General features: G+C 60.5%; 3 protein-coding genes across 3 annotated transcripts in view; 2 read left to right on the forward strand and 1 right to left on the reverse strand.

The window, feature by feature from the left end:
• ISYNA1 (inositol-3-phosphate synthase 1) overlaps positions 1–26,633 on the forward strand; it is a 146,713-nt gene that overhangs the window by 100,741 nt on the left and 19,339 nt on the right. The window lies entirely within an intron of this gene.
• The window catches only part of THOP1 (thimet oligopeptidase 1), a 330,628-nt gene that overhangs the window by 31,838 nt on the left and 272,157 nt on the right, over positions 1–26,633 (forward strand). The window lies entirely within an intron of this gene.
• MAST3 (microtubule associated serine/threonine kinase 3) lies at positions 2,007–26,469 on the reverse strand. Its single transcript, XM_061474647.1, is given in 30 exon segments — positions 2,007–2,831; positions 2,834–3,064; positions 3,175–3,356; positions 3,520–3,656; positions 3,808–3,930; positions 4,040–4,266; positions 4,350–4,461; positions 4,463–4,551; positions 4,661–4,893; positions 5,064–5,200; positions 5,347–5,456; positions 5,779–5,901; positions 6,175–6,276; positions 6,538–6,703; positions 6,814–6,946; positions 7,169–7,307; positions 7,522–7,730; positions 7,864–7,949; positions 8,294–8,361; positions 8,865–8,997; positions 9,990–10,091; positions 10,171–10,380; positions 10,487–10,562; positions 11,515–11,672; positions 12,584–12,662; positions 13,645–13,665; positions 13,844–13,916; positions 14,171–14,259; positions 23,753–23,784; positions 26,351–26,469. Coding segments are annotated over 30 exon segments (4,380 nt in total). The 5' UTR covers positions 26,390–26,469; the 3' UTR covers positions 2,007–2,070.

Here is a 26,633-nt window from a genome sequence, read left to right on the forward strand (position 1 = left end):
TGGGGCACTGCACCGGGCACTGAGACTGCACCAGGCACAGCACCGGCACCAAGACTGCACAGGCCATGGTGAATGGCACCAGGCATGGCACTGGCTATTGGGACTGCACCGGGCATGGGGCACTGCACTGGCCATGGTGCACGGCACTGGGCATGGCACTGGGCATTGGGACTGCACAGGGCTTGGGGCACTGCACCGGGCACCAGGACTGCACCGGGCACGGGCCACGGCAGCGGGCACCAAGACTGCACGGGGCATGGGCACAGCACCAGGACTGCACCAGGCATAGCACTGGACATAGGGCACGGCACTGTGCATTGGGACTGCACCAGATGCTGGGCATGGGACACGGTGCTGGGCACTGGGACTGCAGTAGGCACGAGCAGTGCAGTGGGCACCAGGACTGCTCCGGGCATGGGGCATACTGGGCAGCATTGCCACGGACACAAGGCACTGCATTTGGCTCTGAGGTGGGCACTGGGCACTATACCCAGCACTGGTACCCATCGTCTGGTGCCGGCAACACCAAACCCGCGCCCCTAGGCTGCAGACACGACGTCAGGGCTCATTGCAAGAAACAATTTTAATACAACATAAACCTTGTTGAAGGTAAGAGCAGAGCTGGGCGCTGTGCAGAACACACGGTCCCCTCGGCTTTCGAGACAGTTTCCATTCAGGAATTCCTTTTCCCACTATATCCATGCCACTGGTGCACAGCCAAGCCCCCTTCCCACAGTGCTGGTGTGCAGGGGGTGCCTGATGTCTCCCCACATCCCCGCTGCCTTCCCAGACCTTTGTACAGACAATAGAGGAAGAAGCAAAGGAAAGACCGAGCCGCTCTGGCTGCTCATTTGTTGGCGTTAAAGGGCACCGGTTTAAACGGGAGAAACAGGAGACGGGACCTGGCACCAACCACAGGCACACAACATAATCCAACGCGCTGCTCCAGGGTAGGGAATGTGCCCGTTGGTGGCGGCACAGGGATGCCCGATGCCCAGCACCAGCACCAGGGCAGCAAACGGCAGCACGGAGGGGGGGGAAGCTGGAACATGCACTATCAAATGGGAACGTTTATATCATAGAAAACAGTAGAAATGGGAGGGAAAGGCCGGGTTGAGCCGTAGTTTTGTTGGATAAAAAGCGACAGGAGGGAAGGGGGGGGGGAATTCCAGATGCCAAATGAAGCAGCAGAACAGGCGCTGCCAGGAATACTGGCTTTTTATGGATATCTGTATGCACTGAGCGATGGCCACCACGGAACGTGGTGGTGGAAGAGATGCAAAGAGCAAAGCCAACCCTAAAAACCCCATTGAGATTTGCACCCGGTTGCTGCCCCCCAAGGGGAGGTCTCTGCTTTTCCCACCTGGAAGGGCTGATGGAGCTGGGGGGCTCCAAAAGGCTCTGAATAAACCAATTAAAACCTTTACATCCGCTCTCCTCTGATGAATAAACCATCTGCATCACTGCATGATGAACCCTATGCAAATAAAATCACCCCTCTGCATCCCAGCTGGGACTGCGACTACTGGGGAATGTCGCTGTGGGGTTGGCTTGGGCTTTTTCATTTAAACTCCTACAATTCTCCCACTCCCCCCCCCCCCCCCCCCCCCCCCCCCCCAACTGGGGTCTTTCCAGCTGAAACTGAAGTTAAAAAGTGGGGAAAAGCGAGCGGGTTAGAAAACAGCATGTGGTCAGGATGGGAACTGCATGGAAAAGCCTGGGACACACACATCCCCCCCCCTCGCCCTCCCCGGGGCCGTGTGGGACCCTGCGCCGGTCCTGCACTGCCCGTTTAGCTTATAAAAAGTAATAAATTAATTGAGGACTCTTTGCATCGAGTCTTTGCTGTACACAAAGGTCGGGGCCAGCAAAGCTCCCGCGTCTCTAGAAAAATAAGAGCATCTCTCGAGGGGTACAAAAAGCCTTCGGGGGAGCCCAAGTGCCAGGGCACAGCCACAGCCCGTCCGCGATGGCTCCAGGGATGTTCGCCATGGATACACCACAGGGGATGGGGATTTTCGGGAGGCGGTGGGATGCTGCAGGGATCCTGAACCCTCCTGGCGTGGGGGCTCAAGGGTGCTTGGTCCCGCTCCACGCGCTGCTCCGGGGTGCTGGGTGCTGAGCACCCAATGGCCCCTGGCCCCGCAGGGGTTGCCGGGGGCCGGTTGCTCCCTCTCTGCAGTTCCAGTGCTGCTGGGAGCCATGGTCCGGATGCTCGCATCCATCCCGCCACCGCAAGGTGATGCTGCTGTTGGGCTCCTCAGCATTGCGGATGGGGTAGGAGCCCTGGCATTCCCACTCGGCCACCGCCAGCTCCTGCTCGTCGCTCTCGGAGCCCTGCACCGCGATCTGTGGGACCGAGCTGGGCTTTGGCTTCTCGGTACCCACCCCCTGCCCGGCTTCGCCCTTGCCACCGTCTTCACTTGCCGACACCGCATCCGACTCATCAAAACTCACTTCTTGAACCGCTTCTTGCTTCTTGAAGGAGTCCCGGCGCTCCGAGAGGTTCAAGCGTCGCATGACCACCACCTCCTGGTCCCGGTCGTGCCTCTCCGCCAGCCGGGAGCTGGCAGCGGGGTGATAACCGTGCTCCCCGGGGTACCCCGGGGCTTCACCCTCCCCGATGGCCTCCCCATCCATGGTGGGCATCTCCAGCCCCAGCTTGCGGCCACTGCCGGTCTTCTTCTCCACCAGGATGGTGACAATCTCAGCTGACTGGACACGTTTGAGGAGCGGGGAGCGGGGGCAATCAGCACTGCGGGGCCGGGAGCTCTGCCGGACGATGGTGGGGGGGGACAGGGTCTTCCCTGGAAGGAATGAGGGGTTTTGGGGTACCCAGGGAGTGGAGATGGGGAGCGTTGGGGAGAAGGTGGGCGCTGGGCGGAGGAAGGGGTACAGGCGAGGGGCGATGGGGGGATGCTGCTGGTGGATTTGCGACGTCCCACTTTGTAGCGTTGCCCACCCAGTTTGGGTGCCAGCCCGTGCAGAGAGCTGGGGCGCACGTGGCCGGCGGGTGACGTTGGGGTGCTGGAGGAGGGAGAGGTGCTCTGTGGGGACACAGCATCTGCAGGACAAAGAGAAACAGGTCAGCGTGAGGGACGGCGATGGGGGGCACACGGCACCCACACCGCGCTGCCCCAGAGCAGATATCCCGTCTTGGATGAGGTGGGGTACCTGAGGGCAGGTCGGGAGCGGGGCTGCGGCAGGGAGTGGGGGGACCGGGGGACACGCTGTGTGTGGGGGACTCCGGAAGGCTCTCGCTGGAGGACAGCGAGTGATGGAGGCCCGAGGAGTAGCTGCGGCTGGTGTGCAGGACCGACGACTGCTTGGAGATCTTCTTGAAAAGGGATTTTCTCCTGGGGAGGGGACACACACAAAGGGGTGGTGGGGAAAGGAAGAAAGCTGGTGGCCCTGAGTCTGCCAAGCTGGACACCACAGTATGGCAGAGCCAGAGCAAACCCCCTCGGTACGGCACACACCAGGACAAAGGCCGTTTTATCCCAGCCCAATTCCACCCACCTCTCCTGGCCGTCCCTTTTCCTGCTCTTCTTACTCCTCCTCGCCATCCTGGTCTTGGAGCTGTTTTTCCGCGCGGGGCCGATTTTGATGGAGGTGTTCTCCAGGGCCGTGGTCCTCAGGGCCACTTTATTCCCACTCTGAGGGATGGGAAACGAATCACTGCAGCGCGCTGGATCCAAGCACCGGATCCAAACCAGCTCCTGCCTTGGCTGCTGGTGGAGGCAATGCCGGAGAGCTGCTGGATGGATGCACCGGTCCTGGGCAAGCAGCGTGGCTCTGGTCACCTACCTTCAGCAGCAGCTCCACGACGTCCCGATGGACTAAACCGAGCACTGACTCGCCATTCACATGAGTGATGAGGTCACCCGCTCTCAGCCCCGCTTCCTGCGCCGGGCTCCCCTCTTCCACGCTCTGCAAGCAAAAGACCAAGGTTTCATTTGGATGCAAAGCCTGAGTTTCCTCCCAGGGTTTTCCCATTGGGAAACCTGGTGCCTGGCGCTACCGGTCCCTCCCCACATACCCAGACCATGTGGTGCACGGTGTAGACGTCGCTGTCACCCATGTAGACGCGGATGGCGCGCAGGGTGAAGCCGTACTTCTTGCCCGAGCTGTGGATGATGATGGGGGGCCGCAGGCTGGCGATGGCCAGGGATGAATCTCGGCTCGGGGAGGAATCACGGGAAGAAGGGTTGGATGAGAGGGAGTGGGGGGAGATGGGGCTCATCAGGGCACCTCCACCGAAGTCATCTGCAAGCAGGAGAAGCCGGCTCAGCATCTGAAAAGCACTTGGCAACGGGCACCCGGCAGGATAGAGCATGCAGGGCACGGACCTGATGTGATGATGAGGGACAGGGCTGAGACAGAGGCGGATTTGGGGACGCGGCTGCCCGGCGAGGCTCTCTGTCTGTCCGGCACATCCTTCTGGCTGCTCAGCCGGCGGCTCCCGCCCGGCTCCCAGGCCCCGTGGAGCCGCCGTTTTGGTGCCGGTGCTGTTGCTTCGGAGGCGGATGTGGTTCAGGCTGACGAGGTCGGCTGTGGAGAAGGGAGGAGGGAGAATGTGGGGGTGTGGAAAAGCCACCCCAAGCCACGTGGGCACCTCGGTAGGTCCGGGAGCATTCCACACTGGCATCGCCCACCACACCAGATAACACTGACGGCTTCACCACACCACCAGTCCCTGCGTCAGGGTCTCCCAGCACAAACTTGGGTCTCTCCGGCTTGGAGGATGCCACGCAAGGACTTTCATCCTCCGAGGAGAAGGCAAACTTGGGCATGGTGTCCAGGCTGACGGTGCTGGGCAGCGCAGTGGGGCTGCGGCTCCGCTCCTGCCGGGAGGTGTACGGTGTGGAGCTGCAGGATGTCCAGGAGCGGAGCCTGCATGGGGACAGCAGGAGGGCTTGGGACAACCAGAGACGGGTGAGGGGGCCACCATCACCAACACCTCCGCAAGCCCTTGGTGCCAGCACAAACCCTCGGTGCCGGCACAAGCCCCTGGCACCGGTACAAGCCCGTATCAATGCTGCATCCCCCAATTCACCACGCACCGGGGTTCAGTGCCCGCCAGCCGGCTCTTGTCCTCATCTCCCGAGTGCCTGTCCTCCTTGTCCTCGTTGTGGCTCCGGTCGGAGGATGAGACGCTGAGGCTGGAGTTAACCGCCAGGAATTCGGAGCTGCTGTACACCTGAGGAGGAGACGAGCCGTCAGCAAGGAGCAGATTTGGGAATCCAGGCTCCCCGGCATCAGCCAAGACACCGATGCTCAGCACAGCTGTGCCGGCTGCAGTGCCAAAGCCTCTCCCTGCGGATGCCGGAGGAGGATTTGGAGCACCTTGCTGAAGCGATGGGAGCAGGAGGAGAACTGCCCGATCTCCACGGATGATTCCTCATCGTTGGTTTCTTCATCCTCTGAATCCAAGTGCTGGTACCTCTCAGAGCGAGCTGAAAACAAGAGCCAGAGCGGGCAGAGCTGGCACGCTGCCCGCAGCACACCGCGTCCTGCCTGACCCTGCTGGGACCTACAACCATGGGGAGCTGTACTGAGGCTGACAGCCCAGTCCCAGCTCTCTGGGGAGTTTTGGGGTGAGAAGGTTTTTGGTAAGACTGAGCAGCCTGCAAACAGGATTGCATCTGGTTTGTGACTTCAGTTGTGAGGGGACCAGCTTCACCCAGGAGTTTTCCACCTCCTCCATCCCACAGGAGCATCTGAACTGGGATAACGGATTGACAGAGCAGAGGGAAAAAGGGATGGATTTGGCCTCACTGTCAAAGTAGCTGGTGTCATCCTCCGACTCCAGCTGGGGGATGAACTCGGCCTTCTGCCGCAGCAGCCCGTTCCAGTCCAGGTGGAGGAAGAAGGAATGGTGCTTCACCTCATGTGCACCCCCTGCCAGGCAGAGAAACCCACGTCAGGGGGAGAGGGCAGGATCTGGGATGTTCCCACTCCCATCCCAAATGGCACCGTCTCTCCTCCATGCACAGCAAATGCCTTAAGCCAGGAGGGACCGGAGCCCTGTGCAGCCTTCTTGGGGTGAACCCCGAGCAGGAGACCTCCTCTGAGCATCCTCAACATGGCTTTGGTTTCAGCACAACCCCAGCTTGATCTAAATTGGGGTGCCCGGTCACCCCTCAAGTCCTACCCAGGCATTGCCATGCGTACCAGTGCCCAAGCGTTCGAGGGGACACTGTCTCAGCAAGCGGGTGATCAGGTCCTGGGCATCCGCAGGAAGAGCCTCATCCCCTTCTGGCCACATGATTTCATCTGCAAGGAAAAAGGAAAAGGAGTTTGGAGTGGCCGGAAGAGTTTGTGGGTTGCGATGATGTGAGGTTGCAGGAGAAGCTGCTTCCAGGCAAGAGGAAAGTCCCCCGGGAGCTGCAGCACATGAAATCCTGCTCCCAAAGCAGGAAAGCAAAGCTTGAGGAGCCTCTTTGCTGTTCAGCTGGGTATGAATGAAGGACTGAAGCTCTCTATGAGCTAAGGACGAGCCATGGCAGCTGGGAAGTGGGAATCACCAACACTCACCACTGATGACCTGCCCAAAGAGCTCCTCGGGGGTGTCTCCAAAGAAGGGGACGCAGCCCACCAGGAACTCGTAGAGGATGATGCCCATGGCCCACCAGTCAACGGGCTTCCCGTAGCCCTGGATGAGGATGACTTCTGGGGCAATGTACTCCGGAGTGCCACACACCTGCATGGGAATCAGTGGCTGACACCTCTCCAGTGACCTCTAGAGCAGGTCTCAAGGCTATCCCGGTCCTTAGCGACAGCAGAGTGGCCAAGTGGGGCAGAACCTCGTACCTGCTTGTCCATGAACTCCCGAGTGTCCTTCTCCATATGCCCTTCATAGAGGTTCGTGGTCATGTTCATCAAGCCGATCTTCGACAGACCGAAGTCTGTCAGCTTTATGTGGCCCATAGAGGTGATGAGCAAACTGCAAGAGAAGACGGACGCCCCACAATGATGCTGTTTGCTTCTGGGACCTGAGAAGGGCCAGCCAGACCCCAGGACTCCTGGTCCTGGTACAACAGCACAGAAGCAAGTATTTGGGCACCAAAACCTCATTCTGCCCTATCCCCTTGGCTTGGATCAGTGCCTTTCCCTTCCCCATCCAAACCCAACCCCATCCTTGCTCAGACCTGACACACATCCTCACTTGTCAGGTTTGAGGTCCCGGTGGACGATGCCGTAGTTGTGCAGATACTCCAGAGCGAGAACCGTCTCGGCAAAGTACATCTTGGCCATGTCAACGGGCAGCGGGCCCATGTTCTTCAGCAACGTGGCACAATCCCCCCCTGTGGGGACACACACAGGGGCTCAGAGGAGGCAGGGAGATCATCAGGCAGGGCTATGAAGCCTCTCCTGCCAAGCAGGCTCCCATTCAGGATCACAGAAGCATCTGCTCGTGCTTTCCAATCTGCTCCCTAGAGCAAAGCCCAGGTGGTGGCCTTGATGCTCGGACACTGATGCTCCCTGCACCAGCCAGCCCGGAATCCCGTCCTCCCTCACCTTCCACATACTCCATCACCATGCAGAGGTGCCGCTTCGTCTCGAAGGAGCAGAACATGCTGACCACAAAGGGGTTCTCTGCGAAGGTGAGGATGTCCCTTTCCACAAACACCTGCTGGATCTGGTTCCTCAGGATGAGGTTCTGCTTGTTGATCTTCTTCAAGGCGAAGCGCTGCCGCGTCTCCCTGTGCCTCACCAGGTACACGGCCCTAGGAGACAGCAAAACGCTTGCCCTCAACATGTGCTCTCCATCTGTTCACCACCAGCAGCACAGGGTGCAGCGAGGGAGGACTTGGTAGGGGTTTGCAGATGGAGACAAGCATTAGGAACTTCCCAACTCACCCATAAGCGCCGTTGCTGATCAGTTTGATGGTCTCAAAGTCACCCTCGCAGGGCTTCCTCCGAGGAGCGGTGGCTGAAGGCTGGCTCTGAAGAAGACACAGGAGGTTTCTAACGTATCCCAGCACGCTGGCACTCATCCGAGCACCATCAGCTCCTTGCTGCCAGCGGGCATCCCTCCCTGAGCCCTCTCCAGCTATAAACCCCAAGCCAGAAGACCGAGATGCTCTGCATGTCAAGAGTCCACTCAAGAAGCCAGAGGAGGGACTGTGAGGTCTTACACCTGAACACAGCAGCCACCCTTGGGGACAGCCCAAACTAACATCTCCCAGCCCTAGATAGCAGAGGAGCTGCTGCAAGGAGCCTTGGCGTGGGGTGAGGCATGACGAAGCCGGGGGCAGCACATGGGACATGCGGGTAGGACCGTGCTCACCTCACAGGCATCATCGTTCTCTGGCGTGATGGTGTTCCCGCTGTCGAAGTGATCCAGCTGCACCATCTCTGCAGAAGACAGGGATGGTTTTCACCTCCTTCATGCTCAACCCTCACCAAAATAACCCCCCCACCAACCACTCGCTCTCCAAACTCAGGGATCCCACAGGGATTTAGCCATGTGCTTTGCCCGAGCTGGAGGAATTCGGGTGATGGCGTTAAGAGGCTGGATACGAGGTCAAACATTGAGAGAATTTGTTTTGTCCTGGTCATTCCCGTGTCCCTCAGGGATTATGGTTCTCCCCACAAGGCCGTGGCTTCCTATGGATTAAGTGTTCTTGAGCTTAATCTGCTTTGCTGAACGCACTGGGAGCAATAATGAGGGATGTGGGGCTGGCCAGGAGTCTTGGACACCGTCACCCTGGTCCTGCTGGGACCCATCCTACGACACCAGCGCAGCTCTGCTGGTCCCTCTGCCACCTCCCCGTGCTGATTCACGCTCACCAATGGCCCAAACTGGGACCCACACCCCACTGCAGACCTTGGGGCGACCAACCTAAGCACTTCCCTACCCTCCAGTGGGTCCTTGACGAGCCCCAATTGACTGATGATGTATCGGGGGATATCGGTCTTTATTCCCTGGCCAACTTTGGCGTGTCCTTCTGCAGCTTCCAGGAGGTGGTAGAACTCCTCCGGGTCAAACTCCTGGATGGGGAAAACCGCACACGGTTTAGGAGAGAGGCTTTGCAAAGTTAAACCTTTCCTTGAAGCCTTGCGGGGGGCCACCTGTAACTGGGGACAGGCTCTGGATACGTGCAGGAGAAGGCTGAGCACTGCTCCTGTTTCTAGCATCGTTCCCCCATCATTCCCCGTGGAAAGAGTTGATGGCAAAAAAACGTAGCCCCACGGGTTGGCCTTGGAGGGGAACCCAAGGAGACCACACCAGGAGCACGCTTTGCCATGGCTCCTTCCTCCAGCTGCAGGAACCACAACACAAAGGTGAGGTGCAACAGCCAAAGAAACCCCCTTGGAATGGATGATAAAACTTTCCAAGTTCACTTCTCCCTGCTCCACTAGGGAAAACCAGCTTCTCCTCTGTCAGACACAGCTGGAATGCTAGGGCTGGTCTTAGCTCCTTGCTACAGCCTGGCCTGGATGATGAGGAGCAGTTCCCATCGTGGACCAGGCAGGGTGGTGAGAAGATGCCTTGTGCTTCATGGCAAGCCTCCTCTCTTGGTGGAGGGTGATCAGGGGACTCGAGCACCTCCTGTATGGAGAGAGGCTGAGAACACAGGGGCTGTTCAGCCTGGAGAAGAGAAGGCTGCATGGAGACCTCAGAGCAGCTTCCAGTGTCTGAAGGAGGCTACAAGGATGCTGGAGAGGGGCTCTTCATTAGGGACTGTAGTGATAGGACAAGGGGTGATGGGTTCAAACTTAAACGGGGGAAGTTTAGATTGGATATAAGGAGGAAGTTCTTCACTGTCAGGGTGCTGAGGCACTGGAATGGGTTGCCCAGGGAGGTTGTGAATGCTCCATCCCTGGCGGTGTTCAAGGGCAGGATGGACAGAGCCTTGGGTGCCATGGCTTAGTGTGAGGTGTCCCTGCCCATGGCAGGGGTTGGAACTGGATGATCTTAAGGTCCTTTCCAACCCCGACTATTCTCTGATTCCACGACACCAGGACCTGCCATGTCTCACCAGGCACTCCAGGAGGCGCGCAGGACGGGAGATAATGATCAGCAGCTTCCTCACCAGTTGGTCGATGAACTTCACCTCCTCGCTCTCTGAACGCTCCTGAGCCTGCCAGGGAGGAGACCCAAGTCAGGCATCGCTCGGTGGCCTCAGGAGGACATGGGACAGGGAACTGCCCCGTACTCACATCCCGGAGCATCTTCTCAAGCTTCTCCTGCAGCTCCATGAAGTAGCGGGAGGTGATGAGAGCTCCCTGGGACTTTGCCAAGCAGTCACGGGCCAGCTCGATGATTTGGTGGTGGATGAAGCCCAGCACCCCGTCTGCCAGCGGCAGCGTGCTGCTGGGAGAGAAGTTGGTGATGGTGTCCTGCAGACGCTCTTCCATCTGGGCCGTGGCCTGCAAGGCAGAATCAGGCAATGCCAGGTGGGAAGGGGCCTCAAGGATCATCTGGATGGTGCTGCCTGGGAACACACGTCCCCATGCGCGCACTCCGAGCGGTTACCTTGGGGAACCTCTCCTTGTAGACATGGTTCATCATCACCACCTCATTATCAAACATTCCACTCGTCCGTCCAGGGCTGCAGGGGGAGGAAACCAGTTGTGTTATGAGGTCCAAATCATTTACATCTATGCAAATAGCTACTACCCCTGAAGAGTAATTTGTTCCTTCCTTCTAACACCTATCCCAAGTTGTTAAAGCTCATCTGAGTGCAGCCACCACTTCCAGCAGCATCCCTCCCATCCTGCATGGATCTGGTCCAGGGAAGGTGAACCGCCCACAAACCCAGGTCTCCAAACTCAAGCCACTTGCAAATCCAGAGCTGAGAAGCTGGTGCATCAGTCACTTGGCTTTGAAGAATGAGTTCCTCCTTCCCTTCCTCTGGATCCCACCGTTTCTTGCCACCGTTGCCCTTTTTGCAGCTCACCAGCAAAATAAACCCCAACCAACCCGTGGTGGATGCAGGGACCTTCATTAAACACAGCTTCTCTCTTACCCTCACCCGACATTGCCTCTCCCAGGCTCTACTGAGCGAGAAGCTGCAAACCAACTCTTTTGGAACAAACCCCACTTTTTCCAGCTTCAGCCCCAGGAAACCTCGCTCTCAGGTGTTGTCTGCTGCCAGGAGAGAAATGGCACATCCCAACAGCCGAGAGGATGCTGAGAACCAGACCCTAATGCCCAAACTCACAGCGCTTAGGATCACAGAACCATAGATGCTCGTGGAATGGTTTGGGTTAGAAGGGACCTTTGAAGGCCATCTGGGCCAAACCCCATGCAATAAGCAGGGATATCTTCAACTGCATCAGGCTGCTCAGAACCCCGTCCAACCGGACCATGAACACACCCAGGGACGGGGCATCTACACCCTCAAGCCCCATCTTCCCCACTACCCCAGCAAGGCAAAAACCTTGGGATGGGTTTAGCAGGACTGGGACCCGTCAGGAACAGGTCACAGGAGGGCAGAGGATGCTTTGGCTGCGCCATCCCCCTGCCATCACCGTGGGTGCTCCTCGTGGTGGGTGCTGTACCTCAGGCTCCTGGACCGAGGGCGCAGGCAAGGCGAGTGCCGCCCTTCCTCGTCCATGACGCTCTCCGTGCTGCGGAAGTGCTTAGAGAGGAAATGCAGCTCGTCGGGGGTGGGCTGGTACGGCAGCTGGTGCAGGCGCTCCTGGGAGGACGAAGATGACTGGAAAGAGGGAAGAGATGGTGGGGATCAGGAGACGCAGCCTCGCTTCCTGTCAGGGGGTGGAAACCAGCAAGTCTGGCAGGAAAATACCCCTTGGAGCCTCTTAGGAGGCTGGAAATGCTGCCAGGCAACAAGCTCTGTGCTTGGTGATGTGAAATACAGATGGCAAGGCCAGCCCAGGGAGATCTGCACTGCCCGCTCCCATCCCAAACCCCCCAGCTCTCCCAGTCTGGCTCCACTGAGCCCCATCCCTTGTATCTGCAGCATCCCGGATAGCTCCTGTCCTGCCATATCCCTGCGCAGTTGGGATGTGCCCTGTTGCTCTTGACCTGTGCTACATAGGGATGCTGTAACACCCAGAGATGCTGCAATGTCCAGGGATGCTGCAATGCCCAGGGATGCTCTAGTGCTCAGGGATTCTGAAATGCCCAGCGATGTTGTAACAACCAGGGATGCTGAAATGCCCAGCGATGCTGTAACAACCAGGGATGCTGCAATATCCAGGGATGCTGTAATGCCCAGGGATGCTGTGATGCCAGGGATGCTCTACTGCTCAGGGATGCTGAAATGCCCAGCAATGCTGAAACACCCAGGGATGCTGCAATGCCCAGGGATGCTCTAGTGCTCAGGGATGCTGCAATGCCCAGTGATGCTGTAACACCCAGGGATGCTACAATGTCCAGGGATGCTGTAAAGCCCAGGGATGCTCTAGTGCTTAGGGATGCTGTAAGCTGTTAGCCAAGCTCTACAGCTTTCTTTAAAGCCGATTTGGGAAGCAAGCTGCAGCTAAAGCACATGGTCCTCTAGAAAACACAGGGGCTGCCTAGGAACCAACAGGCTTGAGAGGCATTTCACCAAAAATCAAGAGTTTTGGGTTCTTCTTGCCTCTACCATGAGAAAGCAAATGTTACCGAGACAGTGGAGCTGGGGGTGTTGGTCCCATAGCCAGAGGAGGGTAGCGAAGCCAGTGACCACCTTCTGCCATCAGCCCTGTGAGTGCAAACGTGCCCGTCACATACAGGAAAAACCAACAACCTCTAAATGCAAATAAACAATGTCAGAGTGATAAGGATGGGGAAGAGGGTGCAGGTTTGGCTTGAATAATAAAGCCCTGAAACCTCTTTTCGGAATGGCCTGAAATAGGGTGAAATAAGAGGGGTTTGGAGGAAGGGGGGATGCTCTGCAACCCCAGCAGTGAGAGTGAGCAGGGTTCTCGTGGAGGGACAGTGCTGGGGTGGCTGTTTCAGATGGAGAAAAAGACTCCAACAAGTGGCAAGGATCTGATTTAGAGCAAAATCCACCCTGTGGGACATTGTTCTATGAGACATCAGCATTCCTCAGGACCCATCCTGAGACAACAGGCACCGTGGAGCGGAGCCCGGTTATAAACAGGAAGGGAACTGCTCCTACGCAGGCGAATGCTTCCTCTTGGAGATGGTTCTAATGGACGGGGTAACGGCCAGGTCAAGATGAGGTCCTTCACCTCCTGCTGCTGCTTCCCGTGTGGGGCCAAGGACAGCGGGAGCAGGCAGGGTGCTGGGTCCAGCACTGGCACCGCCGTGTATTTGGTGTGAAAACCATCTGGGAGCCTCCGGCCTTTTTCCATGTGAGGATCGATGGGTTAAGTCAGCTGTTCCCCCCCTCCCATGGTGCAATTAATTCATTAGTTAAACAGGATTTCGGCATCTGCCTCTGCAGCAGTGCAGGGTGGGGAGGGGACACAGGAAGATTTGCCTCTAAGGGAACCTGAGCATCCATGGGAGCACGGATGAGCATCCATTGGGAGTGCTCAAAGCAGGTCTGAGCTCATGGCTGGGGTCACTATGGTGGGAGCAGGGATATTTCTGCTCCCAGAGCTGCAGGGAGCCTGGTCTCAGAGCAAAATATCCTGCCCAGGGATGCACACAAAGAAGGGCTGTGCGATGTGGGGCAGATACAACCCCGGAATGGAGCTCCAGCCTATCCCTGGTACCTGTCAGTCCGAGGAGCATGGCTGGAGTGGTCGGAGGCACCGGTGTCAGGGCAGAGCAAACAGCAGCAGACCAAAAACCAGGGAGGAAAAAGGGGACAAAGAATCAGACCAAATCACTTGAGATGAGCAGAACAGCCTCAGCTGGGGGGTTATCATTAACAGTGAAGAATAGAGGTCTGGGAGCGGGGCAGGAGCTCACCTGCGAGCGAAGGGGAAGTTGATGGAGGTGCTGGCAGAGAAGTTGCGTGGACTGTCCAAGGGGCTGCTCCCAGCTATGGGGAGAAAGGGGGAAAAGTCACCCCGGTCCCCCCCCGATGTGATGCCCAGCATGCCAAGGGTGCCCCGTCAGAGGAATGAGTGGGTAAGTCGCTTCCCATGTTATTCCCTCCTGGCAAAGGCACCCATGGGCAGGAGCTGGTAACTCCTGCTGCTGCTGCCAAGGTGCTGCAGAAGCAGCAGTGTTATCCTCCAAAAGAGTCAGGTAAGTTTAGGAGATGCTCAACCCATCCCCTGGGACATTCCTTACCTGTTGGCACAGAGAGCGGGGAGAGGGGCCGTGAGAGGGTCGGAGACGGGGTGCCCACCACCAGGCTCTTCCTATTGCTGCTTCGGCAACTAGGGAAGAAACAAGGGATTAATCTGGGGAAGGAAAGGACGGGCAGGACTGGATGGGCTCGGACATGTAGGAGCTTGTACGTGATGCTTGTGCCAAGGGACACGGCTGCCATCACCCTGTCGATTATGGATCTCCTGCCGCAGGGAAGATCCATCCCCAGGGATGGGCTAAGGGGTTATTTTTAACAACAGAGCGTGTTGTGGAGGTGCCACGTGTGCTTTGGGCTTGTGGGGAGGTTCAGAGGCTGGCAGCCCCGTGTGCAGGAACAGAAAAAGGGATGTAAAAGGAGGAAGTGATGGAAATGCCAAGAGGCCACAGCCTGACCTGCTCCATCATGTGGAAAATGCACATACCCCCCCCCCGCAGTTCCTATAACCCCTTTACACTCAGTGGTCCCCATGTCATAGCAGAGAGGTCAGTTGGTCCCCAACCCCATGAGACTGCAAAGACAGGGCTGAATTTCCTCCCCAGGCTGGGAATGCGAACACAGGTGGATGCTGCTCATTGGAGGACATGGTTTAACTTCACACCACAGCCAGACATACCCACAAAATCAAGAGGATGAACCCGGAGTAAAGGGATTCTCCTCATATCCCAAACCCAGATGTGGTATCTGGGGTGCAAAGGACAGTGCTTTGCAACCCATTGCCCCTCCAGATGGATGCACATGGAGCGGATGCACAGCCACACATGACACACAGCACCCCTTCACCTCCCTCTTGTCCTATCCCTTGTTCTTTGGGGACAGAGCCCAGCCCCTCCTGTCAGGCAGTTGTAGGGAGCAATCAGGTCCCCCCTGAGCCTTCTCTTCTCCAGACTGATCTCCCCCAGGTCCCTCAGCCCTTCCCCATCACCCTTGTGCTCCAGGCCCTGCACCAGCTCCATCGCCCTTCTCTGGCCCCGCTCCAGCACCTCAAGGTCTCTCTTGCAGTGAGGGGCCCAGAGCTGAACACAGGATTCGAGGTGCAGCCTCACCAGTGCTCAGTGCACTGGCCCTGCTGCTGCACTGGTGCTGGTACAGGCCAGGATGCTGGTGGCTTCCTGGCTGCCTGGGCACAGGCTGGCAGAACCCTTCCTCCGCCACCCATCCACCCCATCCCACCCCTGCCCGGCCCCCTCCGTTTGGTTTCTTGCTTCAACGCAGGCTCCTACAGCTGCAAACCCACAGCCCAGCACGGAGCAAGAGCAAACCACAGCCTCTGCTGTGCTGGGTGGGAAATCGAGGCACGGCAAGAGAACCCGCTCCACCGCCCCAGCAGAGCTCTGTGCACCGCGAGCACCCAGCTTTGGCTCCGCTTCCCCATGCCCCTGCTGCAGGGAGCAGGGGGTAGGTACCCGTGCGTGTGTGCGGGAGCATCCCGAGGGATGAGGGGCTTGCTCCTCCTCGCTTGCTTTCATTTTGGGAGCGAAAACAAACCTTGACCGGAGCAAGGGGCAGTAATGGTGACACGGAGCGAGGCGACGTTTCCTGTTTCCGTGCGCTCCACCCTCGGCTCCACAACCGGCTTGCGCCACTTTAACCCCCCCTCTGCCTGATGCAGCAGCTCCAGCTGGTTCCCATCCCTCAGCACGCAGCAACCACGGGCTAGAAACAAGCCTCGGGGCCGGAGGAGAGCTGCTGAGCCCCGGAGGCAGGAGCCTGGGCTGCTGCCCTCTGCCTCCATCACCTACTTGCGTTTTTGGTACCAAACATGGAGTGGAAAATCGCTGTCAGCATCTCCTGCTCAACGCTGAGGCTGCCTCGGCCTCGGCGCTGCCGTTGCCACCCTGCACTGATGTCAAAGGATGTGGGAAGCGTGTGGCAGCCGGCACAACCCCGAAGCCTGGAGCAGAGCAGCCGCGGCACCTGCCTGCGAGGAGCAACCGGCATCTCCCACCACCCTGCCAGCACCCACAGCAGCACCCAGCCTCGGCACGGCACGTGTCCACAGGCAGGAGACAGGGGAAAACGCGGCAGCTTCCTGCAGGCTGCCTCCTCGGAGCTGTGGGAAGGGCAGGATCCGGCTGCACAGCACAGCGCTGCTGTCTCTAACTGGCAAATGGCTCTGCCAGGATCCAGCTGGGAGTCAGCTCTGGGAGGTGCACGGAGGGAGTGCAGCATCCCGCAGGATCCGAACCCCTGCAACCTCCCAGAGCACCGTGTGGCAGATGCCAGCACGGGTGAACCCCAGGCAGAATCCGGGTGTTTGGGGTGAAGTTGGTGCACGGTGGTGGGAGCAGCATGGGCAGGGTCAGGCTGATAAGGGAGCAGGCGCAGTCTCAAAGGGCATCCACTCCCGGCTGCGTGATCAGGAGCACGAGCTGGCATTCCCAGCTCCCTCTGTACATGGCTGTAGACAACTTCTCCCCCCTAAAACTGGCTGCCTGGCGCTCACACACCGGCAGATTTGGGGAAGTGCCATGGATCACCACGTCCTGGAAAAATCGGTTCCCACTGGGAGAAGTTTAACATCGAAACCCATCGAACCCAGCACTACATCCTCAGTTTCTCCATGACATTTCTGCTCTGTGGCTTGTGACACGGCGATGAACTCGGCTGCCTCCAGGGATGGAGGCTGGGATGGGGGATGCTGGGATCCAGGCTCTGCATGGTGAAATGCAACACGCTGCGTTGGCACGAGCTCCCCCCGAGCACCCGGCATCGCTCTGCAGAGCTGCTCTGCTCCCTCACCCCCCCCCCCCCAGCCTGGCACTGCGGTTACACTGATGAACCCCCCCCCAGAGCACCGCGCCAGGCACCTTCCAAGAGCCAAATCCCAAAGGCCCGCAGGGAATCGCGGGGTGACAAGTTGGGAAGAGCCTTTATTTCTTTGCATTGCAGGAAAACAACCTAAAGAAACTGCCCTGCAGGCCGGGGTGCATCCCTGCACGTCCCTGTGGCACAGGTCCCTGTTAGCGGATGGGAAATGGTACCTATCACTTCCCCTGGCATGGTTTTCTATGGTGGGGGCAGCATCCATGCAGAAGAGCCCCATCAGCCGTCGAAGCACTGTTTGTCCTGCCCCGCACTGGCCATCCCTGCATCCCTCCGTGGGGAAATTAGGATCCCTCAGACCTCTTAATCCCACTAAATCACATCATACGTTTCCTGCCTACTGTAAAATAGGCCAGGCTGCTTCTCGCTGTGGATTCTAGGAATACCAAAGACGAGCAAATCCTCTGCCCTTTATGAGAATTACAACCTCATCATGCTCAGCTGGACACAGATGACTGCCTAGATCATCTCTCCCATTACACATCCCTCCCAGACCCCCCCACCCCAGCTTGGAAAGCCTCATCCAAGGCCTTTTCTTATTCATTAAGGGTCCCCAGGCCCATCTTCACCCGTTGGCAGCAGCAATTCCTAGAGCTCAGGTGAAGCCGGGCTGGGAGCGGCGCTGCCTGGATCCATTTGCTAAGCAACCACGGTGCTTTGTGCAGCCCACAGTCATATTAAAAGACATTCACAATGGGAATCTCTCCCCTCTGCCTCCGCGCTGTCTTAAACACCTGATTTCTGTGGAGCTGGGAGAGGGTTTTATGCCTGGGCTGGCTCCAGCACCCCAAACCTGCTGGATGGAGGTGCCAGCTTTCCCAACCCGCACCCCTGGGGCTCTGGGGGTGCTCCGGGGGTGCTCCTTGCACCTTTGCCAGGGCTGGCAGCGCTGCCTGCCCCCTTCCTTGGGGACAAATCCCATCTACGCGCTTAGGTCAAGCCTTGTGTTGCAGCTGGAGAGCTGGGGGAGCCCCTCAAGCACCCTATTTAGGCAGCAGCCCCTGACACTACCCCAGCCCCACTGATGAAGGGTATGTGAGACCTTTGCCCCCCCCCAGCCCTGCCCATGGCTGGCTGCAAGGGACTGGCCTATTCCCACCCCTGGGCACCCCGGGGACCCCCACCCTGGCATGGGACATGTGCAATCAGTGCAGTGCCCACCTCAGCACAGGGGCTCACAGGGGTATTTCCCCCCTTGTGCATGCAATGCCCTCCCCAGACATGCAACGAACCCCAACCGACCCCCCCCCCCAGTCTTAGGTCTGGCACATAGCACCCCAAAACGTGTGTCACCCGATGCCCTGGGACCCTCAACTCTGCACCCCCACAGCACCGGGCTCCCAACCAAAGCACCCTCTGATACATCCACAGCGCACTGCACCCCCCCAAAAAAGGGTGCACAGCCCCCCCCCAACCACACACCTTACTGTGCACCCCCCCTAGTGAAAGGACCCCCACAACCCACACACACCAGTGCACAGCCCCCACTGCACACCTTAGTGTGCACCCCACAATGCAAAGACCCCCCCCAACCCACACACACCGGTGCACAGCCCCCCTTACCTTAATGTGCACCCCACAATGCAAAGACCCCCCCCAACCCACACACACCGGTGCACAGCCCCCCTCACCTTAATGTGCACCCCACAATGCAAAGACCCCCCCAAACCCACACACACCAGTGCACAGCCCCCCTCACCTTAATGTTCACCCCACAATGCAAAGACCCCCCCCAACCCACACACACCAGTGCACAGCTCCCCCACCACACACCTTAATGTGCACCCCCCAGTGCAAAGAGCCCCCCAACCAATACACACCAGTGCACAGCCCCCCAAACCACACACTGCAGTGTGCACCCCACAATGCAAAGACCCCCCACAACCCCCACACACCAGTGCACAGCCTCCCCCCCCCATTCACTCCGGTACCCACCCGCCCATGCACGGTGTCGGGCCCCCCCCCCCAAAACCCGGTGCACCCCCGGTGCAGGGCCCCACCGCCGCCCGGTACCTCTTGGAGCGCTGGAGCAGGGCTCCGGCCGCCCGCTGGCTCCGGTAACCGGGCCGAGCCGCTCCCCAGCAGCTCGGGTCCGACATCGCGGGTGGCTCGGTCCCGCCGGGGCCCGGCCGCATCCACCGGCAGGGCCGAGCGGCGCCGCCGGGGACGCGCGGGGCCGGGACCGCGCCTGGGGCTGGGACCGGGGCTGGGACCGCGACCGGGGCCGGGCTCCCGCCGTCGCCACCGCCCGCTGCCGCCCGCCCCTTCCCGTTACCATGGAGACGGGCAGCGCCCCCAAACGGGGCCGGGATTTCCATGGAGACAGGGGTAGCACCCCCAAAAGGAGGGGAAATGGAAGGGGGGGTTTCCATGGAAACGAGGCAGCGCCCCAGTATGGGGTCGGGGTTAGTGTAGAGACGTGGCTGCACCCCGAAATGGGGTCGGGGTTACCATGGAGATGGAGCACCACCCCAAAAATGGGCTCAGGGTTGCCACAGATGTGGGGCATCACCTCAAAATTGGGGTCGGGGCTAACGCAGAGATGGAGCATCACCCCAAAATGAGCTCAGGGTTGCCACATAGGAGGGGCAGCACCCCAAAATGGGGGCAGGGTTAACATGGAGACAAGGTATCACCCAAAAAGGGGTTCAGAGGGTGGGGCAGCACCCCAAAATAAGGTCAGAATTACTACGGAGATGGGGCATCACCCCAAAATGAGGCTTGAGGTTACCATAGAGACAGGGCAGCATCCCCAAATGGGGTCAGGTTACCATGGAGATGCAGCATCCGATGCTGATGCATTCAAGGGGCATGAATCCCCCCCCTCCAAGTCATCAGGGGTGGCCCAAAGCCTGGGGTTCCCTCGGCAGGGGGGAGTACCCCCCTAACAGCACCCTGCCACCCATGGGACACCATGCTCAGACCCAGCAGCATCCCGCAGTCACTGTCCCACTCCAGCTTTTGCATTTAACGGGGGATATCCTGAGCAAAGACCCAGAGCCATCCATCCTCCTTAGTGCCAGTGACAACACCCTGTGTGGCAGCACTGTCCCCATCCCGAGCCACATAGGGTGGCACTGCCATGCTCACCGGCCAGTGCCACAGCCAGGAACCCTGATGCTCATGGGCTTGGGCAGGGTTTCAGCATGGCAAAAGGACAGCACCGAACACGGCAGCACCACGCTTCCCTTTGCCTTGTGCCGGGCAGCTTCGAGATGCCAGCACGTGGAGGCAGCCAGGGATGCTGCCAGAATGTCTGCCATTATCCTCATCCTCATCCTCGTTCCCATCATGTCCCCACCCCAAGCATCCCCAAAACGCCCCCTCTCCCGAGGCCTCAGCTGAGCAACCGCATGGCCACACATGTTTCCGCACATGCCACAGCCACTGTGGGCAAGGGGTGGCCAGTCAGGGCTAGTGGTGGCAGGGATGGACCCCCATGTGCAGGCAGGGTGCAGGCAGCACCCTGCCTCTTGTCTGCCCGCAGCCAATGGCTCTGCCTGTTGCTGAGCAGCAGCAGAGCTCCCCGATGGTGCCCCATCGCCCAGCAGATGGATGGAGGCACCCAGCAGCACCCATGGGTGCTGGGCAGGCCACAGCTCTGCCCCACAGGTGCCACGGAGCACAGGGCCAGGGTGTGACTGTGGGGTGCCAGCACACCCGCTGCACCTTGTCCCCAAGGCATAGCACAGCCAGCACACGCAGCAGGGTCCAGCCACCCGCCTCTGTGACAGCAGCACCCATCAGGGCACTGCAAGGGGCTGGTGCCATTTGGGGGGGAGAACACCCATCCCACAGAACAGCCCCCCCTCCTCTTCCCCCATGGGGGAGCAGAAAAGGTGGCGATGGAGGTTTCCCAGGGGTGAAGGTACAATCCCCCGCTCTCACCCTGCTCCCATCACAGTGCCCATCCCTGATCCTATTTCGAGGTGATCCCTCCTCAAAACAAGGATGCTCAGTGCCAAAGCTTGTGCTACAGTGATGGTGTTCCCAGTGGGGTTCCCCAAAGCGGGAGCTGGCTGCAGAGATGGGGCCCACCAGCATGGCCAGAACACTTTTGGGGTGCACAGGGCTGGGGACAGACCATAGCCATGTTGCCCCAAGTGCCCTGCAGAAGACAGCACCACTTCTGAGGACCCTCAGGGCACGGCAGGTGGGGGGGGGACCCACCTTGCAGCCCCCAACTCCACCTCTACCTACTCTGTTCCCCAGAGCTGGCAGCTGCGGTGTCCAGGGAGGGTTTGGGGGGGGTCTTACCTCCAGGGGTGCAGGGTTAATAAGGGGCTGCAGGGGCTGCAGGGGCTGCAGGGGCTCAGCAGCGTCGGGCTCTGGCTGCTCGGTGACAAGCTGCAAGGCAAGACGTGCCGGTGCGGTGTCAGCGGGTGCCGTGGGCACCCCGGTGGCACAGTCAGAGCCCCCTCGGGAGGGCTGGGGTGGGGGACGACGGGGCCAGGGGCAAAGAGTAGAGGGGACAAGGGCTGGAGGGGGGGACCAGGGCTGGGGGGCCCAGGCAGGGTGGGGAGGAGGGCGGGGAGCACAGGGGACTGCGTGGACGCTGCGGGATCTAAGGCTGCTGGAGAGACAGCGGGTGGTCTGGTCCTGCCGGGGCACGGAGGATGCTCCCGGTGGGGTCCGGGGCTGTGGATGCAGGAGGAAGGGCTGGGCCCAGCGGCGCGGGGGTGCGGGTACAGCGGGATGGACCGGGATGAGGATGCTCCGAGATGGGGGTGCTCCGGGTCGGGGGATGCAACAGGACGGGGATGCCCCGGGGCGCTGCCGCCCGTAGCCCGCTCCCGGTACCGGCGAGCCCCGCCCCGGCTCCGACTCACTCCAAGGTCAGCGAGGGGATCTTCAACCTGTCCCGCCGCGACTTCATGACGCCGCCGCCGCCGCCCCGCTCCGCTCCCGCCGCACCGGCTGCCCCCGCGCTGGGCGGCTCCCGAGGGCGGGCGGCGGCGGCGGCGGCCCCGGCGGGGATCCCTGCTCGGCCCGACGGGCCCGGGCCCGCCCCTGCGGCTCGGCTCGGCTCGGCAGCCCCCACACCCGCGGTGCACACGATCAGGTCCGTACCGTGCCCGGGATGCGCTGCTGGTGCTCAGACACCGCAGCCCCAGCACAGCTTCCAGTACAGCCCCAGTGCATCCCACAGGGCCCCAGCATGGCTCCAGTGAACCCCTAATGCAGCCCCAGTGCATCCCACAGAGCCCCAGTACGGCTTCAGTGAACCCCTAATGCAGCCCCAGTGCATCCCACAGGGCCCCAGCATGGCTCCAGTGAACCCCTAATGCAGCCCCAGTGCATCCCACAGAGCCCCAGTACGGCTTCAGTGAACCCCTAGTGCAGCCCCAGTGCATCCCATAGGGCCCCAGTATGGCTCCAGTGAACCCCTAATGCAGCCCCAGTGCATCCCACAGGGCCCCAGTATGGCTCCAGTGAACCCCTAATGCAGCCCCAGTGCATCCCACAGAGCCCCAGTATGGCTCCAGTGAACCCCTAATGCAGCCCCAGTGCATCCCACAGGGCCCCAGTACGGCTTCAGAGAACCCCTAGTGCAGCCCCAGTGCATCCCATAGGGCCCCAGTATGGCTCCAGTGAACCCCTAATGCAGCCCCAGTGCATCCCACAGGGCCCCAGCATGGCTCCAGTGAACCCCTAATGCAGCCCCAGTGCATCCCACAGGGCCCCAGCATGGCTCCAGTGAGCCCCTAATGCAGCCCCAGTGCATCCCACAGGGCCCCAGTATGGCTCCAGTGAACCCCTAATGCAGCCCCAGTGCATCCCACAGAGCCCCAGTATAGCTTCAGTGAGCCCCTAATGCAGCCCCAGTGCATCCCACAGGGCCCCAGTATGGCTCCAGTGAACCCCTAATGCAGCCCCAGTGCATCCCACAGAGCCCCAGTATGGCTCCAGTGAACCCCTAATGCAGCCCCAGTGCATCCCACAGAGCCCCAGTATTGCTCCAGTGAACCCCTAATGCAGCCCCAGTGCATCCCACAGAGCCCCAGTATTGCTCCAGTGAACCCCTAATGCAGCCCCAGTGCATCCCACAGAGCCCCAGTATGGCTTCAGTGAGCCCCTAATGCAGCCCCAGTGCATCCCACAGGGCCCCAGTATGGCTCCAGTGAACCCCTAATGCAGCCCCAGTGCATCCCACAGAGCCCCAGTATGGTTTCAGTGAACCCCTAATGCAGCCCCAGTGCATCCCACAGAGCCCCAGTATTGCTCCAGTGATCCCCTAGTGCAGCCCCAGCACAGTTTCCAGTATTGCCCCAGTATGGCTCCAGTGAACCCCTAATGCAGCCCCAGCATGTCCCTAGCATCCCTCTGGCGCCCTCCCAAGCATGTCCCCCAGCACGCAGCCCTGTAACCCCTGACAACACCAGCCCAGTGCCAAGAACCCCTCCTGCCTTTCCTCCGCAACACCCCAAAACCACCCTGGAACAGCCCCAGTACCCCCAAACACACGCCAACAGCCCACCCCAGTACAGCTTCACAACTGCCCCCTACTACAGCCCAGCACCCCTGCAGCGGAGCACCAGTACATCCCAGTGCACCGCAGCGCACACACAGCTGGGCCCATCCAGTATCAGAGAACACGGTGATGCCACCCCGGATTTGGGCACAAGAAGCATGTGAGACCCATCCCCGCTGCCCCCCATGGTGCTGGTGCCTTGTTCCATGCCCCCCCCCCCCCCTCCAGTGACCCCCATCCCGGGCAGCTGAGCTCGGGGACTTACGCTCTTCCTCGGCGCGGCAGGCTCAGCTCCTTCTGCAACGAGAACAGGGAGAAGCAGGGTGAGAGCATGGCCCCATGGTGCCCACACCTGGGACCCCCACCTCCTGCCAACCCCCTGGCAGCATCCCCACTGCCTGGCACTGCAGGATCGGGCCCCATTCCCTGTGCCCCAGCTCTGCTGTGCTGGGTGAGGGTTACAAACCACTCTGCCCAGCATTAACACAAGGGGAAACCTCCTTCCAAAGGCCCCGGGGCTGGTGGTCCCATAGCCAGGCCTGGGACTGAGGGCACAAGGGTGGTGGAGAGGCTGCAGCACCCAACTGCGTGGCTGCATTGTGGTATCGGCGTGATGGCTGTGCCCTGTCCCCCACCCTGTCCCCCCAGCCCTGGGTGTGGGGAGCAGCTGGGTGTCCCCACGCTGTTTATTTTTCCAGCCACTGGGAATATTTCTTGCAAGGGCTGTTTGCTTGCAGGCACAGGGCAAAGGGCAGCTGTGCAAGCAGGAATTCCATCCCACAGCATCCTCTCGGTGTGGCAGACACTGGCTGGCTGTGGCACAGACCCAGTGCCCACCTGTGTGCCATACAGAGTGGCACAGACCCCACGGGCACAGTGTGAGGGGCCGGTTGTGCCCTGGCATGCCGCAGGATGCTGGCACATGGGGTGGGTGCATGTGGTGGTTAATATCCCATCATCACCCTGATCCCGCACCCACCGCCGGTGCCCACCTGCCCGGCACCCCTAAGCAGCTTAGACACATTCCTGACACGGGCAAGAGCTCCTCATATGGGGACAGACGGCAGCACCCACACTGCCCCTGAGCACCCGTGCCCCATCCCAGTGCCCACGCCACGCAGCCCCTGCGGAAATCCCGGGATTGGGGAGCGCTGCAACGCAGTGATGCAGCAGCATCGCCATGGCAACCGGTGACATCATGCCTGGGTGCACAGGGACTCCGCATTCCCCGAGCCCACGGGTGTCTGTGTGCCCCGGGATGGCGAGGGTGGGTGCTGGGGGTAGGTGCTGGGGGCGGGTGCTGGAGGCAGGGGTGAGTGCAGGAAGTGGGTGCCTGCGTCTCAGTGCACCCAGCAGCACTGGGTGACCCCAGAGCTGGGCTGGGGAAGGGGGTGCAGGGTCCCTGCATGGAGCAAGCCCCCCCCCACCCCAGCACCCTCACCCAGCTCTGCTGTCACCCACCCTGATCCTCACCCACACCCGGGGCCACCAGACCCGGGGCAGAGAAGGGTCCCACTGAGGTATTTACTGCTCAGCCATGTGCAGATGGGACAGTGGCACTGAGGACAGACACCCTTGTCCCCCACACTCCACAACACTGCCTCCCCATTCATCTATGGGTGCAGGAGTGCAGAGTGGTCCTGTGGCACCCAACACCCATCACTGCCATGGGCTCTCCGGCCATGCTGCATGCTCAGGGACAGGCAGAGCATCACCCGAGAGCCCTGGGAAGGATCCTTGAGGGGCAGCACCACAGGGCCAGCACCCACGATGTGCCTGATGTGCTCATCCAGCACAGCACAGCTCCCATCAGCACGTCCCGGAGGGAGCCAGGATTAAGCATCAGCTGATCCCTGCGGGGATAGCACTGGGGACGGTGTCACTGCTCGGTGCTTTGGGATCAGCTCCCTGGTGGGAGCCCCTTCTCACCCCTCATGGGGATGTGGGCATGCGGCTGGGGCCCACGGCTCTGTTCTCAATGGGGAATGCCAGGAACAACACCCACAGCCAAGAGCCCCGGAGCCCATGGTCATGCCTGCATCCACAGCTCCCACGCAGCTCCTTCCCGGGCTGAGCGTGCAGCGGAGCGCGCCTGCCCCGTGGAACTGCCAGCTTGGATGAAGGCAGCACCGTGCATCCTCCAACCGCCCAGGCAGCTCAGGCCAGGCCCCCGTTACTGCGGCTCCGCTCCGCAGATGGGGCTGGAGGCGTGAGGCCACCCAGAAAATTGGGCTCTGTGTGCTGGGGGGGGGGGCTGTGGTTGTCACCCCTCTAAGCACAGGGTAGGCGAAGACGATACCCTTGGCCTGCCAGAACACGGGGTGATGGAAGGGGAAGCTCTTTGGAGGGGTAAATCAGTGCTGGCACAGCAGTTTGGCACAGACCAGCATCGTGCGCTGGGCTGGAGGGACCATGGTGCGCTCATGGGAGCCCCCAGCCCCTGCACAAGTGGGTGCAGCCACTCCAGCACCCCACAGCGTGTGGCTGGGGCTCATACCCTGCCCTGCTCTTGCCACTGGGTGCTCAGCTCCTGTGCCCCCATCACACGCTGCTCACACACGGCACCCACCTCTCAGGGGCACCCAACCCAGAGCACCCCACTCCTACACACAGCACCCAATTCTAGCACACGCACACCCGCAGGGCACCCAACTCCCACTCGCATCACCCACTTCTCACACACAAGCGGAGCACCCATCCCTCACCCCCAGCACCCACCTCTTGCACCCGCAGCACCCTTCTCACACGCACCCGCGGCACCCACCTCGCACCCGCGGCACCCACCTCACCGCAGCTGCGCTCCCCCCGGACCCGCTGCCCGTGCCCGCTGCCGGGAGGCTCCTCCCCGCTCCCCGGTGCTCACCTGGAGGCCCCGGCGCCGCAGGATGCTGGGCTCGTCCATCCCGCCGCCGCCGCCTCCCGCAGCGCCCGCTCCGCCCGGGGCGCCGCCCAGCGGCCCCGCCGCGTCACCGGACGCGCATCAGCACCGAGCCCGGGGCTGGCACAGCGCGGCGGAGGCTGCCGTGGCCCCGCGCAGGACAGCGCGGATGGGGCTGGCACAGCCCTGTTGGATGGGTCCAGCCCAGCACGGGGCTGGCACGGCACAGCGTGGCACAGCACGGGGCTGGCGCAGGCTGCCTGGCTCA

The sequence above is a fragment of the Pezoporus flaviventris genome, unplaced genomic scaffold, assembly GCF_033815535.1.
Source record: "Pezoporus flaviventris isolate CSIRO_AGI_PZ_B2104156 unplaced genomic scaffold, CSIRO_AGI_Pfla_v1 ptg000080l, whole genome shotgun sequence".
In the NCBI taxonomy this organism is placed as follows: Eukaryota; Metazoa; Chordata; class Aves; order Psittaciformes; family Psittacidae; genus Pezoporus; species Pezoporus flaviventris.